The following is an 18,588-nucleotide window of genomic DNA, read 5'->3' as shown; positions in this document are numbered from 1 at the left end:
GCAGGAAAAAAATTACAAAATTTAAGTCTTGTGAAGTTATTTATGAAACAAAAAAGTATGAGTGCTGAAGGAATGAGTCTTACTTTGGATCAGTCAGGCTCTACTAGTGATAATCGATGGCCTACAAACAATAGTGCTAGTGACAGTGGTACTAATACAAATACGCAAATACAACGGCAAGATATAAATAATATCTCTAAACGTCAAACTCCAGAAGGTGATTTTTCTATTAATTGGATTAAAAGTGATTTTCACAATAATCAAGAAACGGAAAATCAAAAGGACAATTTTAATGACATTCCAAACTATACATCAACGGTAAGTGAACAAAAAGACGGAATGATGTCATCTGCATCTGTAGAGGAACTCTCAGAAAATATGTCTAAGTCGGATTTAACGCATGATAATGATACTGATCAAAATGATTTTGATGGTATCTCCAATGTGTACGAACATCAGCGAAAAACAGCATGGATTAAATCTCTAGAAAAGAAATATCCAATTTGCAAGACGACGGGTATTCAAGCAATAGCCGAGACAGAGGATAATTCAGTTCAAACATCATTAGTATTTGCGACATCTGTAAAAGAAAAAGAGAATCCTTCTTTAAGAGAAACAATTGTTAATAAAAAACCAGTCTATGTGGTATATCCGAATTACGCTTTGCCAGACTTATCATTTCTCAATATTAAAGATGCAAAATTAGATAATATAGCCTTAAAACCGCAATGCTTTGGAAAGAATAGAATTAACTGGAAACATACTAGTAGATCTAGTAGACCATTTTCATGCAATGATATAGACGCGTTGCGTCAACGCGGATTTTCACATGTTAAAGACTGGGAGTCATTGACATTCCTTTTGCCTACTGAATACAAGAAAATCTTGCATGATGTACCAGAAGTTTCGAGGCATATCAATATTCAAGAAGAAATAAAAAAGCCTCTGTTCTGTTTATCCCCTCCAATGCGTCATAAAACACGTACCATAAATGAAATCATACCAAATAATTCATCCTCTACTAGTAGTACCGCAACACAGCCATCCTCTGGATATCGAGGATCTTCTACAATATTAACCGACTCTTCAACAAATCAACAAACATTAAATAATGCAACCAATCCATTGTATCTTTACCGTTATGATAGTATTAGTTCTGAGGCCAGTTTAGTAAGTAACGACAAAAAAGTACATAGGCAAGTGAGCAAGACAAAAACAGCCTGCCCGTCTCTCCCGAAACGATCGATTTCATTACCACACGGAGATCGTGAAACTGAATTTTCTAGTGGAAAAGTACCACCAAGACCACCTTTACCCCGAAGTATTTTAAGGAAGAGCAAGGTTCCTGCCAGTAAGAGATATAGTATGTTCGAAATGGGAGATGTAGAAGAAATAGAAGATCAGTCTCCTGAAACAAATAAAAGGATGTCTTTGCAAGAACCATATTATATGAATAATGAATTACAATTAACATGTCGTGGTCAAATTGCTGATTCAGAAAAAGATGTTGATGAAAGGGAAGAGAAATACCATACAGGTATACAAATATATTTAATTGTTGTTTTACTATTGTTTAAGATAATTATTTAACATCCTAAATGATATTATAGAAAAGATTAATGAAATAGCTAATACTGGAGACCTAGAGACTGAAAATTCTGAAAATAGTGAAGATGACGTAAAACAGTTGGAAGAATTTTTTAAACGTAGCGGTTTCTCATCACAGAGTAGTGATGGAGATACTGAAGATCCCGATGTTAAATTAAGATCGTATGTAAGAAAGTTTTTAGCTCTCAGGATGAATAAGGATGTTACCAAAGCTACCGATATGATAGAATCACAGAAAAAGACTGTCAGTTTTGCTGTAAACCAAAGGAAAAAATATTTAGACAATAAGGTAATTTTATTTAACTTTTGAGTTATTGTTTGTGTTAATTTTACACGTATAAACATTAAAAAAAAAAAATGTTTTTCAGGCTAATAACTTAAATGTTATTACAAATGAACAAAACAAGGATCCTGCATTTACAGAGGAGAGGAGAGCAATGAGTCCAGATAATAAATTGGATTTAGATGAAAAAAGAAGTAAATATATCATTTATAATTTTACTCTAACGTTATTTGTTATTTTTAAACGGTTTAATAAATTGTAAACATACATACAAATTTTCAGAAATGATATTATCTGCAAATAAAGCAGTAGAATTATTATTGAAATATTGGAATAGTAAATCAACACATAGTAGACAGAATTATAATGATAAAAGTGAATGTGCTCAAATTTGTGTTAGTAATTTATGTCCAGCTTTGTATGCCATTATGTCAGATGGATTGAAATCATGTTTAAATTCTACATTTGGACCAATAACAAATAGTGTTTGGCAAGTGGTTGAAGCATCTTCTCAACAAGGTCCAGTTACTAAAACATTAAATGAGCTAGTACAAAAAATTAATGGTGAAGATGTTATTACGGAGGGCATGCTAAAGTTTCATGCATTTGTATTTGGTTTATTAAAGTAAGTAAATAATGCAATATAAAAGATCATATTATTTTATATATATGTACCATAAACAATTTATACATTTTTCAGTTTAAGAGCTTTGGACGCATGGTTTGCATATTTATGTACAAGAGAATCTATCTTAAGGAAGCATTATAACAATAACAGTTTATTTGTGGCAGCTTTAGCAAATGCAAATGCGCGAGAAGTTGTCGATACCCTCCTACACCTTTTAAGTCCTCTTGCATTTTGTCCATTTCAATTAGATCTTCTATATCAGTATCGTCAACTTCATAATAGTTTTGGTAATTTAAATAATCATACTATAAATGTTAGTATCATTGAATATTTTTCAGTAATGTTTTGTTAAAGTTTTTGTTATCAAAAATTATGTAATTATATCGTGATATTTTGCAGGCTGTAAACTTTAGAAATGTCGATCTTATGGCAAAAGACCATCATTTTGATAAAACGGATACTTGTGCAATGGTTTCTAGTCCCAGGAAAGTACGCCCACGTTCGTGTGTTGCTTATAGCAATTATGATGAAAAATCTGGTGGTATACATAAGTCAGATGTGGAAATAGTAAAAAAACGCTTAAGTAATCCAATAGGTTTGAAAATATTTCGTGCTCTCGATAAACTGACTTCCGAAGATTCTGAAGACTATACTGATAGTTTGGAACATTCACCACTGAATAGAGCATCGAATAAACAACCTGTATCAAAAAAATCACATAGCCCGGAGAATAAAATAGATGATGAAGATAATATGGCTGGAGAAGAGAAATTTAGGAAATTTCAAGAAAAATGGGAATTAATGGTTGGAAAAGAAGATACAAAGATTCAACCAGCTATGTCATCACCTTTATCACCAACAAGAACGCCCACAAGTGTAGGAAAGTCTAAAATACCTAGGCTTCTTACTTCACCAGTAAAACAATCGAATACGATATCAGGATCAGCTAAAAGTGCGAAATCTCCTGTTTCGGGAATACCATCATTAAAAAAGCCTGTTATGTTATCGACAGCAAAAGCTACTCCAAAAAAATCTGTAGATGTAAAAAGCAAAGATGTAACAAAACGTACTAGTAGAGTGGATCAAGAAATTACAGGGACAAAAAGAACTCATTTAGCACGACCTAGTTCTCTACCATACAAATCATACGGCGTAATGTCTAAGGATAAAAATGTAATATCTCCTCAAAGACGTGCAGCGTCTACGTCTTTACCACGACCAACTACTGCTAGTACTGCAAGAAACCCTCCTACAAAAAAACCACTTAAGTAAGTAAAGAGAAAATGAATAAGTATAATGCGTTGTTAATTGTATCCATTTTAATGTAATGTTAAAAATTGTAAAATTTTATGTTTTTATTGTTTTGTATTTTATTATTTTTTGTAAAACTGTATAAATTTATCATTTATAATTTTTGTTCTATCTTGTTATTTTATTTAAAGTTTTTTGTCTTTTCTGTTTCCTTTTTATAGATTAATAAAATAACAGATCGTGCATCTCGATTCCAGAGAGGTTCGCACACTTACGCATAGAATTTCATCAGATAATGGGCATCTTGCATTCGGAGAAGGTGAAAAGCTGAAAGTAATTCTAGAAGTAGATAGTAAGTGGTTATTATGTGCAAGAGGCGATCGGAAAGGTTTAGTTCCGCGGATGTGTGTACATAATATTCAGACTTAGCCCCACATTAAATATTATTAAGAGGAAACATAATTTAAGTGGAACAAAAATATAAGACTTTAATGCTATAAAGATATTCAATGAATTAAAAAAAAAAATGTGTACAGTGTATTAAAGGAGAGGCATAGAATTGTTTTTAAAATGATATAGTAATTGTTATTATTCATAATTGTTTGAAGCTTCATTTATATCGGATTGCGATAGTATTATCAGTCGTATTGTCATTGACAAGAAAATAGGTATCACTAGTCATAGGCTTTCAAACCAGATTATATTTAATTATTTGAACATACACCTATTTATAACCAGAATGTACATATATACAGTAAAATATGATAATAATGATGATAAAGACGATAATGACATGTAATAACTTATAATAATTATGAATGTAACTGTGATCATAGTGTATAGGTAAGTTTATTAATGCGACTGTGCGATAACGTTGAATTTTATTTTTAACCTTCTAATTTATATTTTATTCTTATCTATTCCGTACATCGCACGATTAACAAATATCTCATTTAGTTTTATCTGATGTATAAATTATTACATCGCGCGCTTGTGGTTCGCAACAATCACATTTTTTTACTTGCTTCATGTATTCTTTAGTATGCTGAAGCATACAATGTAATCAAATAAAATCTAAAATTGTAATTGTATCCCTGTATATTTCCTCCGTACAACAGTATATTCCCTGTAAGGCATCTTATTTATTTAGAATATGAAGATAGTGGAAATAAACGAATAAATATAAATTATAAATATAAAGTGTACAAGTTAGAAGGAAATAATAATTTGCATTGTTTGAAAATATTGATCTTTTAAAATCTAATATGCTTCTTGAGTCTTTTTAAATTATGTTATGCAAATTAAATAAATTTGATACAATTAAATATATGTAAAAAAGTGACTTAATTAGCGACAAATAACGAAACGTGTTACTTAGCTATATGTTTATATAAATAAAATTTTCATATTTATTAAATATGCTTTTTAAATGTGTTCTTGCTCTTTATAAACTTTGGTAAACCAATTTTAATTATCTCGCTTGTTAAAATGTTTATTACTTTGCGTGCTTTTAACTATGCAATTATATTTTAATTATATTATATATTACATTATCGACAAAATAAACTGTTGTTATGAAACAGTTATAATAGTATGACAAATGGTAATTTGTTTTCACTCCTAACATATTAATAACGCTATTTTATTACAAAACAAAGATGATGTTATCTACATATTAAAAAAATGTTACATTATATTATTTTTCCAAGCACCGCTTTTTTTTTTTATTCCTTCTATAATGTTAATGTCTACGGTCGATACCATGATCGTTTCATATACTGAGGAACTTTTTCTGTAACCAACACTCCTTTCCTATACAATTTCGTGGAAATGATGATTTTTGTTAGAATTGATTCACTTCATTTGTTATTTCGTTCGCGCGAAATAACGTGTATTTGTATATTCTTATGGTATAAAAATTTATCTGGCCAACATTACAAAAATTTGTTACTACATAATATGATTTTGAAAACAGTTACATCCAATGTGCATAGGAACATTCTATTGCTATGAGTCACGTTATGCTTAAATTATAAGTAAGAAATTACATTTTCTTCTTTAATGATCTTATTTCTAAAATTACATTTTACTAAATCTTATTTACAGTTCTCCTACCTTCGACTAAATACAGGCATAAGGTATGCCTGATTAGTCTGTTTATAATACAATGCAATTCAAATAAGATACATAATCAAATAAAGTTTTCATAAATTTACTATATAATAAATTATTCAAAATTGTATATCAGTAGTAACAACAGTACCAGAAGCAGACAATACGATTAAATGACATACATATGTCACGTATGATATGAAACGGATTACGGTATCGGAAGTATTTTGATACTTTAATACTAAATTACAAAAAACGTTCATTATATTTACAAATATGACTTTAACAGGTATTTTATATCTCGCAAAATAAAGAAACGTTTGTATTCGACTAATAAGTGTATAATTAAATGGTAAAATTTTAACACTTTTCAAATAGAAACTTTCATGTAGTACATTTTTTCAATTGTTTTATGATATTTTTTAATAATTTTATATGGAGTTAGATAGTAAAATTCAAAAATATTAACCAGATAGTAAAAGACTAATTTAAATGATAAAAGATCACGAATAAATCAATTAATTTATATTGGTGACACCAATAAAAATTTCTCTAATCTAAATGTCAGAAATTATAATATTGATTTACATTAATATACAATATATTATATGTGACTGGAATGCCATTGCGGTACTGTCAATATTATAACCTAACTTCTGTATATATCATGGGATATGATTTAATAAAAGATAAGCAATGTAACATGATACGTTGCTATGCATGTCTATGAATTGTATGTCTATTTATATACAAGGTGTTTCAAAACATTACCTCACCATTGCACTGTATTAAAAATCAGTATATGCTTAACAGCATAATGTTGTAAATATTTTTCTTTGTATTTTATTGTACACAATTGTTTTATTCGAATTACAGTCTTATATGAATAGACTGATTTTTATATCAAATGCATTGCTTTTTAACATTTTAGACAAAGACCATGAATTATGTAATTGCATAACAATTAGCAATGATGAGATTAGAAAATTCTAATTACACAGTTTTTACAAATAAAATTTGCAGCATATACAGCATATACGAAATAAAAAAATTTTCCGTGAATGCAATTATCTGCTTTTCGATATGTAAAAGTCCAAAATTTTTTTAATTCTAGATAGTATTGTAATTAACCCATAATTGATTTAATTATGATAAATAGTATAACTGTTAAATAAACTCTATGTCCTATGATTCATTTTATCACTTAACATTACTATAATTATATTGCATTTACAAAGACAAATATTACACATCATATTCTCCATATTTTTATAAAATAAAAAAAATACTATATAATCAATTATAGGTTAATTCTTCATTTATAACATCATATGTTAGAGATTAATAGGTACATGTTACCAATTTCAGTGTCTTACTTAGCTACAAATTAATATACAAAGATGAAGCTATAATGTGTGCATATGTTACCCTTTTGGCACTGCTAAAATTCAGTATCAGATATAAAATAATTTGTCTGTCTTTTACTTGCTCTGAGAAATGATAATTGTAAATTGTGGGAAATGTCTGAAATACAGTTAGGCCTTATTTATTGTTATAATACTTAAATGTCATATTTTATTATCACAGCTTGTATAGAGCTATTATGCAACCTTGATTATATTAAACTAATTTAATTTCATTAAGTCCAAGGATTTACTTATTTACGCAACAAAAGATTATTATATAATGATAATTTATAATGATTTATAATGTAATCTGTTTTCTATTAAAATTAAATTTTTATTTCATTTCAATTAATATAATTCAGAGCAAGTAAAAAAATTCATTTGTTTAAAATTAACACATTCAAATCACTATTTAGATAAAACAGTATCGTCCGAAACGTGCATCTTGAATAACCATTGTTTTCTAAAGGAACATTTCTGCATTGCAATTCATAAGTCATTATTACTGACTTATTAATTAATATTTGAAATACTTTTACAGGCTTTTTAAAAATTATGCAGTCTTATTGCAGTCTTCAACGTAATTAAATTGGAAGAAATTATATATAATAAAAATTATAATATAAAAATAATTGTTTACAACATTCAAAACTGAATATAGTGAAAATACTTTTCAACTCGACAATATATATCATAGAAAATTGGTTCATACAAGATGCTTCGTTTTGTTAAATATTTTTAAGATATAAATAATATATTATATTATGTATTCACGACCTCACATGTCCACTGTGCACACACTGGATGCAAGACTTATTTCAAAGCTAGGTCATGTGTGTAATAATTAGAGAATCATTTTCCTTGAGATAGATGTGTGCTATTATAACGAAATCACGACGGTTGAAAATAAAATATATAAGGAAGACATTTACTTGGCTTAATAAAATTTAATCCATGAATGATATCAATTTTGATTGTTCAATGTATATTTTATAATGTACATTTTATATACTTCGAATTAATACGAAAGTTACTAAATTTGTTACATCTATGTATGCCTGTAAATTAAAATATATATCAATATACTTTCAGTGAATCAATCTTCACTTTAAAAATTTTTGACCAAAATCAAAAAAGGTCATGGAAAAAATCTTATTTCGCAAAATAAATAAGTCACCTTAAATATACGCTGTAAAATGCAAAGTAATCAAAGTAGCTTATTTGTTTCATGCAAAAATCCTAATGAATTCCTCATGGCTTCCAATCAGATAACTTGACTGTTTCTACCAGGTACTTTGTATAAAATTGTTGAGTTATCTTTGTAACAATTCACATATGGTAAGACTTTACAGATAAAAATTATTCATTGAATATCCACTTGCCTTAGTGTTTAATTCAGTTTGTTATTTCTGAACAATCACTGCACGATCGCTAACATCAATGAGGAATATAACTTTCTTAAATTAAAAATAGCTAATAGCGCATATTTCATTATTTGACACATTAAATTATTTTGACAATTTTGCATTATATCTTGCAATTAATTAAGATTTATAAGAGAATTGTAAATATTTTCAAGAATAAAAATCTAGGAACCTTAAATAATGAAGCTCTTTTTCAGAATAAATTCTTAATTTTAAACGTATAATATAAATAAAAAAAAAACTCGGCAAAGAATTTATCGATCTATTTGTATTATTTTATCTTCTGCAACTGAAAAAAGAAAATTATATGATATAAATGATTTATATACAAATAATCTAAAGATGAATACTACATAAAAACAATAATTATATTTAATAAATATCAATAATTAAAAAAAAATTATTTTCGTGAAAATATTTCTTTTTAATTTAAAATTAAAAAATTTTATTATCTAATTAACAAAAACAATTTTATTAATGAAATTTTCGTTATTATAAACATAAAAGGCTTATTAAACAAACAAAAAAAAAGTAAACAATCAGAAGGTAAAAAATAATCATTATGAAATAGCATACAATATTTTAACATTCCTCATTGATGTATGCGTAAAAATTATGATACAGAAAATGGTTGTGCAATTTAACTAAAGCTATAATACACGTAAATTAACTACATACTAGATTCCTTAGTGGTAATAGTCTCGTTGGTATTATCAACTCGTATTAATGTCGACGAATTTAAAACAAGCGTCCTACTCAATGTAGCAACTCTTTCCATTACACAAGAAGCTGAAAGACGAGCTTCAGCATCATGATCCCAACACTCTTCCATTGTATCACAAATTGATTGTAGTCCCTAAGATAATGATAACAAAATTGATAAAAATCATATATTTCATACACTGAATACACTATAATTTACTTACGGGATGTTTACGCCACGTTTCTAGAATGATTGGTCTCTCTTTTTTATGCACGACACTTTCTTGCATGTCTTCCAAAGTGGGATGAAGACCCACTTCATCTTCAAATGGTAATCTATACTCTCCAATTGGTCCCTAAAGAAAATAGATATAATCTGACTTTACTAATGCAGTATTACTAATTACTAATGCAATATTACTAATTATTAATGCAGTATTTAACAGATTAAAATATATTTTTAAATAACAGTTTACATCTTGTACAGTGCATCGTGAAGCTAACTCCCAAAGCACCAGACCACATGCGTACATATCGATTCGTAAAAATGAATCCCTTGTAAAATTAATTGCTCCTTCTAAAACTTCTGGAGCCATATATCTTCTTGTTCCAACCTAACAATTAATAACAAAAAATGTATTATATTGTATTGTAAATATGTATATATGTACAAAATATGCATACCTGACCATGGGTATCTCCACAAGGTTTACCAGGATGAAATATCAACGCTAAACCAAAATCTGCTATACAAGCACTCATATCAGTCTTAAGCAAAACATTTTTTGACTTAAAATCTCTATGAGCTACAGCAGGTTTATACCCATCTGCTTTATTGGCTGGAATTTCTTCATGTAAGTGCATTAAGCCCCTAATAAATTAAAATTCTCATTAAAAAAAGAATATATATTTTTTGAATTTGTATTAAAATATTACCTTGCCATAGATTCTGCTATTCTACACATCTCAGGCCATGTAACAACATTTGCTTTCAAATAGTCACATAATGAACCTTTCTCATGGTATGCAGTAATTAACCAAAATTCAGCTTGTAAATTATCACCTCTCTTTTCAACACCTATAAAACGTAATATATCTTCATGATCCATGTGGGCAAGCTTGAAAATTTCTTGTTCAGTTTGCCAGGATTGCTTATCCTGTATTGGAAACACTTTAACAGCAACAATTTCGTTTTTCAATTGTGCTTTCCAAACAGCTCCAAAACGACCTCGAGCTTTTATTTCAAGCAATTGTATTGGACGCAATCCTAAATTAGGAGATGGTTGTGGTAGTGGAAGAGGTTCTAGCGTTGGTACCTACAAAAATTATTTTATGTGACACATATACAATGAAGATATTTTATAGTATAGTATGTAAACAAAAGATTTATAACATTTAGTAATTAAGAGATCTGTACATATGCCTTCCAAACCTCGTTGAAATATCCCGACTTCCGACGTCGGTAACACCAATATAAGAATGGTAAAATAATTGCAAGTAGGAGCATGGGTATTGAGATTGACAAAACAAGAGTTATTGTTTGTTGCTCTGTGTTTGGAACAGGTTCTGATTCTAAAACAATTATAATCAATAACGTTTTAATTAATATAATGATAATTTATTTTTTAAATTAAGTACTCACCATGAATAACAGAAGGTTGAATAGGTTTAGAAGAAGAAGTTGGATGTGGATCCCATGAGAAATTCTGGTTGCACATGTTACCTTCACAACAACAAAAAAATAATTCCTTCTTTCCTTCTGCACTGTTTTCAATACAATGTGGTCTATCATAGCAATCATTACTATCTAAAAAACATCCCTGAAATTTATAATTTAATCATAAGAATAACTTTTTAAGAATGAAATAAACAAATTAAAAGTAAATAATATAAAACAAAAACACAAAACAATAACATAAAATGTATAACACTTTTGCACCTTTAACTTAACTATAGATTTCTTAGTTACATTGTGAATTTGCCACAATACATAACAATGATTTCTTTTTCCTGGGTCATGTGGCCCACATTCTTCTCTCCCTGAGCATTCTTGCTGGGATTCTGTACACATTGTTTCATTATAAAATTCACAAACTGAAGAACCTTTGACATCATGTCCTAATGTAGGTCCTAGAAATTACATTTATTTTAAATACATTTTTAGTATTTGTAGCATTGGAAAACATTTGCAGTTTGTGTAATATTAAGAATCACTGATAGTTACAGAAACTAATATTGATAACATTTCACATAAATTTGGTGAAAGGCCAAGGACATTCCTTATATTTAAATAAAACTGTGTATATTTTATATAAGAATAAAAAATAAAAATAAAAATTTGAATTGCATACTTGTCATTTAATTAAATGTATAAAGAGCAATAAAGTACGTTTATAAACATAGAATATAATATTGGTCTATAAAATGTATAAAATTTAGTAACAGTTCGAAATACATTTGATAGCAAAATGATATTATAATTCCTAGAAAATCTCACGACAGTGTGTATTTTAAGTTGCGGATGCAACTGTCAAACGGAAGATAATGGAACATACAATTACCTAACAATCCTAGGATGAGATATGGCAGTATCGTCGCATATGCGGACATCGTGAATGGATCGTAAAAGCATACCAGAAATTTAAAGTCTAGACGCACGGTATTCACGATGTGGCTAGAGCGCCGGACTTTGGTGCGCAAGGTCCGGGATTCGCGCTTAGCCGTCACATCTGGGTTATTTCTACGTAATCCACACCATCGTGTGTCAATTTCTCAAATATGATTTCACAACTGCATGTTTGCCGAAGAGATCAAAGTCACGACAAATTAAAAATGAAAAGAAATTGAGTCTATTAGCTATTAAGCAAATTGTAGTAATTCATCCACCAACACATCTCTTTTCCTCTCCTCTCCCACGTTTATGTCGGAACACGCACACCATGGATTTATGTCATTTTTTTACCACTAAAACACTAGGATTTTAATCACTTTAGAAGTACTATAGTTACATTGGAGAACAAATGATTAAATTTAATGGACACGAGCACACTTTGAATATGATATGCTTCGAAAAAATTGATAAAGAACAACTAAACTTATGAAGTTGTAAAGCTACATGCCAGTCGCACGGGTAAGTGGATCATGAACTAATGGATCGCGATAGAACGACGTTAAGAAAAAGTTGATGGGTGCATTTGCAATTTACCACATGTTTTCTCTATTATCTAGAATAAAACTTAATAATGCTATAAAATAATTACATATTTCCACATTTTTTTTATATGAATGAAGCAGTAAGAAAAAATAAAAAGCAAAGCACATATGCTCTACAAACTTCTAAGTTATAATTAAAACAATAATTTTAATATACGTATAAAAAATAGCGTAGTATTACAAAATTTGTTTTAAAATTTATAACAATTGCTACATGATATTTATAATGATCATTCTATTCTTTGGTCTTAGTTAGTAAGATAGAAGGGTGTCTTTATCTACTGTATTCTCATCAGCTTTAAAACTCGACTAACTATATCGATCAATCGTAACATCGTTTCTCAGTAGTTGCTCTTTATACTTTGTTTGTTAGTGACTGATATGCGATTTGGAATGCATTTAAATTGCACCCGAGAATCATCAGTGAACGGTACCTCATGATTCTGTCTTCATCTAACTTAAGGCAGTCAAAAATTATATTCAGCATCGATGATTCTGACAAGCGACATTCGTATAAATCTGTGGTAACACATTTATTTGCGGTAAATTTTTGAGGTTAGGTATAGGGTGGTACAGTGATACGATAACCATATCGCAACTGAAGTCTTTTCATAAAGTGTCATAACGCTTAACATTTTTCTTGATTAAAACTATACGAAACATTCCGAAATAACGGCCCAGATTTAAATGACAATAAATAATGGCAACGTCTGGTTCTGATAGAAAACCAAAAGTAATAATTTTGGGAGGTAAGCATATTTCATTTTGTATGCTCGTATATAACGGAAGTGATAAACAACAGGTCTGAAAAGAAGTTTTATCATTGAAACAGGATGCGGTTTCATAGGACGTAATCTCGTGGAATATCTACTGGATAACGATCTTGTATCTTTTATACGTGTCGTTGATAAAGTACCGCCGCAAACTGCTTGGTTAAATGCTAAACATCAGCAATTATTCGAGCATCCTTTACTCGAATTTAAAAGTGCTAATTTAATCAATGCAGGTAATTTTAATATTTACAAGAGTGCTTATATAATATTTTTGATAAAATAATTACAATAATAATTAGTTTGTTGATCATTTATTATTCTTAATTATGGTTAGATTTTGAATTTTTTGTTTCTAGTATCTTGTCAAAATGCATTTTTATCTGATACTTCAATTGATTTTGTAATCAACTGTGCCGGAGAAACAAAAAGTGGTCAAACAGATCCTGTATATAAAGAAGGAATTTATAAGTTGAGTATGAATTGTGCTCATCATGCTGCAGAATTACAAGTTGATCGTTATGTAGAAATATCTTCTGGAAATTTTAGTACTTCTGAGAAAGTATGTAAACTATAATATTTTTATATTTAATAACTTATATGATGATTAATAAGCTTGAATATTTCCTTAGAATCCCCTCAAAGAAGAAGATACCGGAGAACCATGGACATTTGTTGCAAAATATAAGTTGCAAGTAGAGAATGATTTAAAAAACATACCAAGTTTAAATTATACAATACTTAGACCAGCTATTGTATATGGTTGTGGTGATAGAAATGGATTAGGTAATAATCTGTTTATTAATTAGAAATGAAAAAATAATTTTTTAAAATGTTTTAAATATAAAAATTGTTCTTTTATAGCACCACGTTTAGTGGTAGGAGCTGTGTATAAACATTTAGGAGAAATGATGAAGTTACTTTGGGGACCAGATCTTCATATGAATACAGTTCATGTAAGGGATGTATCCAGAGCTATTTGGCATGTAGTAAATAGGCCAGACACTTTGGGTCAAACATACAATGTTGTTGATGAAGGTGATTCAACTCAAGGATCAATCAGTGCTATAGTTTCAGAATTATTTAATATCAATCATGATTATTGGGGTACAGCATTATCCACGCTAGCTAAAGTATGAAAGAAAATTTATTATATTAATTTTGTTATGTACTTTATTCTGGAAGTTTATATAATTTTAAACGTGTATACGTATAAACATGCATATGCACGTATCACATATTTATTTTCATCTCTATCTGCCTGCTCTACATCTACTAATGTAGATTTAAAATTTATTTTTGTTATGTATTCTAGACAGATATGAGTTCTGTTGTTGAAGAAGTAAATGACAAACATATGGGACCTTGGGCAGAAGCTTGCAATAAAGATGGAGTAGAAAATAGTCCTTTGTCTCCATACATAGATCAAGAACTTCTTTATAATAAACATTTGTATCTACAGGCAGGAAAATTATCAAGTAGTGGATTTACTTACCTATACCCAAAACTTACAAAAGATGCTTTGAAAGAGGTAAGCATTTATTTAAATGGTTAGAAGAATAGTACATTTTCTGCTAAAAAATATTATTTGAATTATTTATTTGTAGGTTCTTGATGATTATGTAAACATGAAGATATTTCCACATTCCTTGGTACTATAAATTTTAGCAATACAGACTGCCACGATCAAATAATGGAGAAGCTTACAATGATTTATATAAAATAACTTTTGGAGCGTTTCACCTTGTGCCTAGTAATCTATGCAAGTTGCATACTCTATTGTATGTTACATACCTTACTCGTATTTTACCTGCTAACAGATATTGTTAGTAAAGTTTATAAAAAGTACAGATGGAATATGAAGATTTCATGTATAAGCCTATTGCAAATGTGATAAACTAGGAATTAATGTACTTAATTTTACTATAGTTTGAAGTATAAAATTTTTGCACCTTAGGGTTGCTAGTCAAGTTTCGACGTTATAAGAATAACTTGAAGTTGAAAAATATTAAAGAACAAATGTGTAATTAGATATTTACATGCCTAAATATGACATATTATAGCACATAACGTTAATTGGATAAATATTTTAGAGAATTATGTACATCGCCAAAAATGCTTTTTATACTGAATTTTTCAAGACTGGGAGTATAAATAAAACTGTTAAATAATTAACGAAATCTGTAGAAGTACAAAGGATTTTGTGTTTTTGTATCCACTGCATTCCACTTAACATGTATCTTCCAAAAGCTGTGACACATAATTTAGAAATCTTTTTATTCCAAATAAATAGTTTTGTGGGTATATTAATTCAGAATATTAGATATATTCAAATTATATAATGTATTAAATCAAGTACAAATAATATTAAGCTAGAAAATATTTCTAAAAAAAAAAGAAAAAAAAAAGATAAACGCCAAACCCAAGAAAATTAATAAGTTTATTATATTAAGTAAACCTAAATTTGCATAAAATAATATAATAAAACGGCAATAACTGCCAAATAAAATTATAGTATTACTCTTTTGAAGCAATTGTTATTAATTCTTTGATAATAAAGTTACTCATTTATGCATTTATTTAATTGTTTTTCTTGTACCTTTGTACTTAAAAATTCAAAGGTTTTTTGAAGGTAGGAATTGGGTGGTTAATTTTATTCCAGTCATTAATTACAACAAAATACAAGATCAGAAAGATCAATAATATCATTAAATATTCTGTGTATATTTTAATACTTTAAACAATAAGATTACAATTTAATAAAATTTACTATACATAATATATTAAAATATATACTTTTAAATATTTTCTGCAAATAATATATATAATCTCACTCTAAAAAACAGCATAATTATAGTGATAAATTAATTTTGTAGATTTCAATAAAAAAAAAATGATTCAAATTTATGAAAAAATAAATTAACAAAATTTTCTTAATATATAATAATTGATATAATTGATGATATTAATATAAATTTTAATTTTTTACTGATTCTATACCTTTTTTTACTTGTCTTATATAAAATAAAATAAAATATGTTGACTGTATCTACTTACTGCACATGAGAATAAATTTCCTTAGTTTCATTGTATAAATCTAAATTATAGTACTGTGTAATAGGTACTGAGTTAAAATAATATAAAATACCTACTCTGCATAGACTAACAGTTCACTGTACAAGATAATTTATATTTTGTCTGTGTGTAGTTAATATCATTGTATCCAATTTACCAGTAAATCTATTTTCTTTGTCATTTAGAAAAGGTACAAATATGAATAAAATAATAAAAAATTAAATTTATGAATGAATGAGAAAAGTAAGTCAAGTAACAAGAAATACTTTCTGCACATAACTGAAATATTGTTTAGCATAATGTAATAAAGAAATAGTTTATGATATTTCTAAATCAACATATATAATAATTTGTAAGACAAACAAATACATTTTTAAGAACTTTGTAATCAAAATAACCTCAATTTCAATCTTTTTCTTTCATATAAATCGTTATATTCTAAATGTAATATTTACAATACCTGTTTTTTCCTATATGTAATTCAAAAATAACAATGTTTAATCCTTTATACTTAAATACTATTTAATAATCCATGGTTTTGATGTTAAGAAACTCCGAGGAAGTTTAAAAGAAGAACAAGAAATAAAGCACTCACAAATAATCTTTTGTTTTTGTTTTGTTCTCTGACTGTAAGCAAAATTTAAAATTAACAATAAAATCTTAGTAACTACACCTAGCTGGCGTATGTATAGATGCTACTGTCATAACATGATGTGGTGTCATTAGTGCTAGGTATTTATCACATTGCACGTGACTTCGCATTATCGTGTTGTGTTACTAGGCAACTAGACAACACGTCTCAAAGTTCCAATGATTCCCCCTCTACTATTCTAATGGGAGGAAAATAAACTTATCTTTCCATCTGTGGTTTCTTTTCCCGGCAATCCTAGCCTCAGCCACAGATTTCTGAGGCACAAAGAATAGCTGAGATCATGAGTAATATGTTAACTGTTTGAATCCTACTAATTTTCCCAATGGGTCTTGATTGAATGGATTTGAGACTCAAATGGTTAAACATGATACATGCACCTGGTCCCATCACTAGATGTATTGCTGTTTCACACTTATACGACATAAATTATGATTATTCTAAATTCGTGCTGTCTAATGCTTTTATGCGTTATTATACCATTGTATTATTGCGTTGAACACAACTATTACTGATGATTTCCGAAATAACTTTGATGGTATAGAGTTATTCACTTTGATTTGTGGAAACGATTATCCATCCAATAGGATAGGAAAATTTTTCAATTCAGGTTGATCTACTGTATATAATCTATCTTTTGAAGCTAATAAAACGCTCAGATAACAGCACGGCGACTTTATTTTTTGCTTTCTCTTTTTTTACAAAGTTTAAAACTTATCACATCCACACAATTAGTCAAAGATATTATGATACCAATTCAACACCAATACGTTTCAATTCATTTTAAATTTAGCGAATGTTATCTTATAAACTGGGAACTTTTTATATAAGGTACAAATTAACGCAAATAAATTTCTTTTTTACAGAATTATATACGTAGCAAAAAAAAAAAACAATATCGCGCTTAACAAATACAGTACATTATGCTGCTAAAAAGTAAAATGATCAAAATATTTTAAATTCTACACACATTGGTTAAGATTTGTATACAATAAAACCAAATTTTTTAAGGCAATGAAGGCATAATATTTGCCATCAAATATTTTGTCGCCATATCAATTATTATATCTCTTTTTTAATTAATGCTTTTGATCTATCTTTCTTTTTTCTCTTAAAAATAATACCTTTTTCTCTACAATCTTTTTAAAAATTCAATTAATGTTAAAAAAAAATTGTACAAGCTTAATAATTAACATATACATACAGTGCAAAAAATATTTCAAGAATTTTAGTGCAGAAAAAAAAAACGAATTCATGAGCGATCGGTTACTAGTTGCCTACTGTTATATCAATTCTCATTTTTTTATTTAACTCTAAGAAGAGTAACAAATACCTTCAACAAATATAAAAGTATACTACTATATGTCAGTAACATAAAATGTAACAGGTCGTGTTAAATATGATAACAAATGGAAAACAAATCATTTAAATAAAAATCACAAAACAAGCATTCTATCTGTGAAATGT

At 28.3% G+C, this 18,588-nt stretch overlaps 3 protein-coding genes across 5 annotated transcripts in view; 2 read left to right on the top strand and 1 right to left on the bottom strand.

Moving 5' to 3' along the window:
• LOC108549650 (uncharacterized) overlaps nt 1–4,318 on the top strand; it is a 10,141-nt gene extending 5,823 nt beyond the window's left edge. The window contains exons 8-14 of the mRNA XM_017903144.1: nt 1–1,537; nt 1,611–1,897; nt 1,977–2,085; nt 2,174–2,516; nt 2,592–2,832; nt 2,919–3,787; nt 4,028–4,318. The exon at nt 1–1,537 is cut by the window's left edge and continues 27 nt beyond it. Coding sequence (XP_017758633.1) covers nt 1–1,537; nt 1,611–1,897; nt 1,977–2,085; nt 2,174–2,516; nt 2,592–2,832; nt 2,919–3,787; nt 4,028–4,199 — 3,558 coding nt within the window. The 3' untranslated portion in view covers nt 4,200–4,318. The remainder of the gene's footprint in view (nt 1,538–1,610; nt 1,898–1,976; nt 2,086–2,173; nt 2,517–2,591; nt 2,833–2,918; nt 3,788–4,027) is intronic.
• Nucleotides 4,319–9,323: 5,005 nt separating this feature from the next.
• On the bottom strand, nt 9,324–12,530 carry put (activin A receptor type 2 punt). Of its 3 annotated transcripts, none has more exons than XM_017903091.1 (9): nt 11,976–12,530; nt 11,354–11,544; nt 11,057–11,234; nt 10,832–10,986; nt 10,351–10,730; nt 10,099–10,285; nt 9,891–10,028; nt 9,639–9,770; nt 9,324–9,568 (listed from the first exon to the last, which is right to left on the bottom strand). In XM_017903091.1, the coding sequence occupies exons 1-9, from the start codon at nt 12,022–12,024 to the stop codon at nt 9,383–9,385; spliced, it is 1,596 nt and encodes a 531-aa protein (XP_017758580.1). In that variant the 5' UTR covers nt 12,025–12,530; the 3' UTR covers nt 9,324–9,382. The 3 variants fall into 3 exon arrangements, with proteins under 3 accessions (XP_017758580.1, XP_017758582.1, XP_017758581.1); XM_017903093.1 differs by having other exon boundaries at nt 10,847–10,986; XM_017903092.1 differs by having other exon boundaries at nt 11,366–11,544.
• A 463-nt stretch (nt 12,531–12,993) lies between these two features.
• Nucleotides 12,994–15,213, top strand: LOC108549617 (uncharacterized). Its single transcript, XM_017903096.1, has 7 exons — nt 12,994–13,376; nt 13,460–13,633; nt 13,757–13,959; nt 14,030–14,183; nt 14,262–14,530; nt 14,713–14,928; nt 15,005–15,213. Exons 1-7 carry the CDS (start codon nt 13,328–13,330, stop codon nt 15,056–15,058), a joined length of 1,119 nt encoding a protein of 372 aa, XP_017758585.1. The 5' UTR covers nt 12,994–13,327; the 3' UTR covers nt 15,059–15,213.
• Nucleotides 15,214–18,588: the final 3,375 nt, after the last annotated feature.

The sequence above is a fragment of the Eufriesea mexicana genome, unplaced genomic scaffold (genome assembly GCF_001483705.2).
Source record: "Eufriesea mexicana isolate 0111107269 unplaced genomic scaffold, ASM148370v2 scaffold2119, whole genome shotgun sequence".
Taxonomy (NCBI): Eukaryota; Metazoa; Arthropoda; class Insecta; order Hymenoptera; family Apidae; genus Eufriesea; species Eufriesea mexicana.
The sequence above is the reverse complement of the archived record's forward strand: the minus strand, read 5'-3'. Positions and strand labels throughout refer to the sequence as shown.

Excerpts from the sequence above, each read along its gene's own strand:
- put (XM_017903091.1), bottom strand. The coding sequence starts at position 12,024 with ATGTCCGCATATGCGACGATACTGCCATATCTCATCCTAGGATTGTTA. Across the intron at positions 11,235-11,353 it reads AATCTATAGTTAAGTTAAAG|GGATGTTTTTTAGATAGTAA; the intron begins GTGCAAAAGTGT and ends TATAAATTTCAG. Across the intron at positions 9,569-9,638 it reads AAACGTGGCGTAAACATCCC|GGACTACAATCAATTTGTGA; the intron begins GTAAGTAAATTA and ends TCATTATCTTAG.
- LOC108549617 (XM_017903096.1), top strand. The coding sequence starts at position 13,328 with ATGGCAACGTCTGGTTCTGATAGAAAACCAAAAGTAATAATTTTGGGA. Across the intron at positions 14,531-14,712 it reads CATTATCCACGCTAGCTAAA|ACAGATATGAGTTCTGTTGT; the intron begins GTATGAAAGAAA and ends TATGTATTCTAG. Across the intron at positions 14,929-15,004 it reads CAAAAGATGCTTTGAAAGAG|GTTCTTGATGATTATGTAAA; the intron begins GTAAGCATTTAT and ends ATTTATTTGTAG.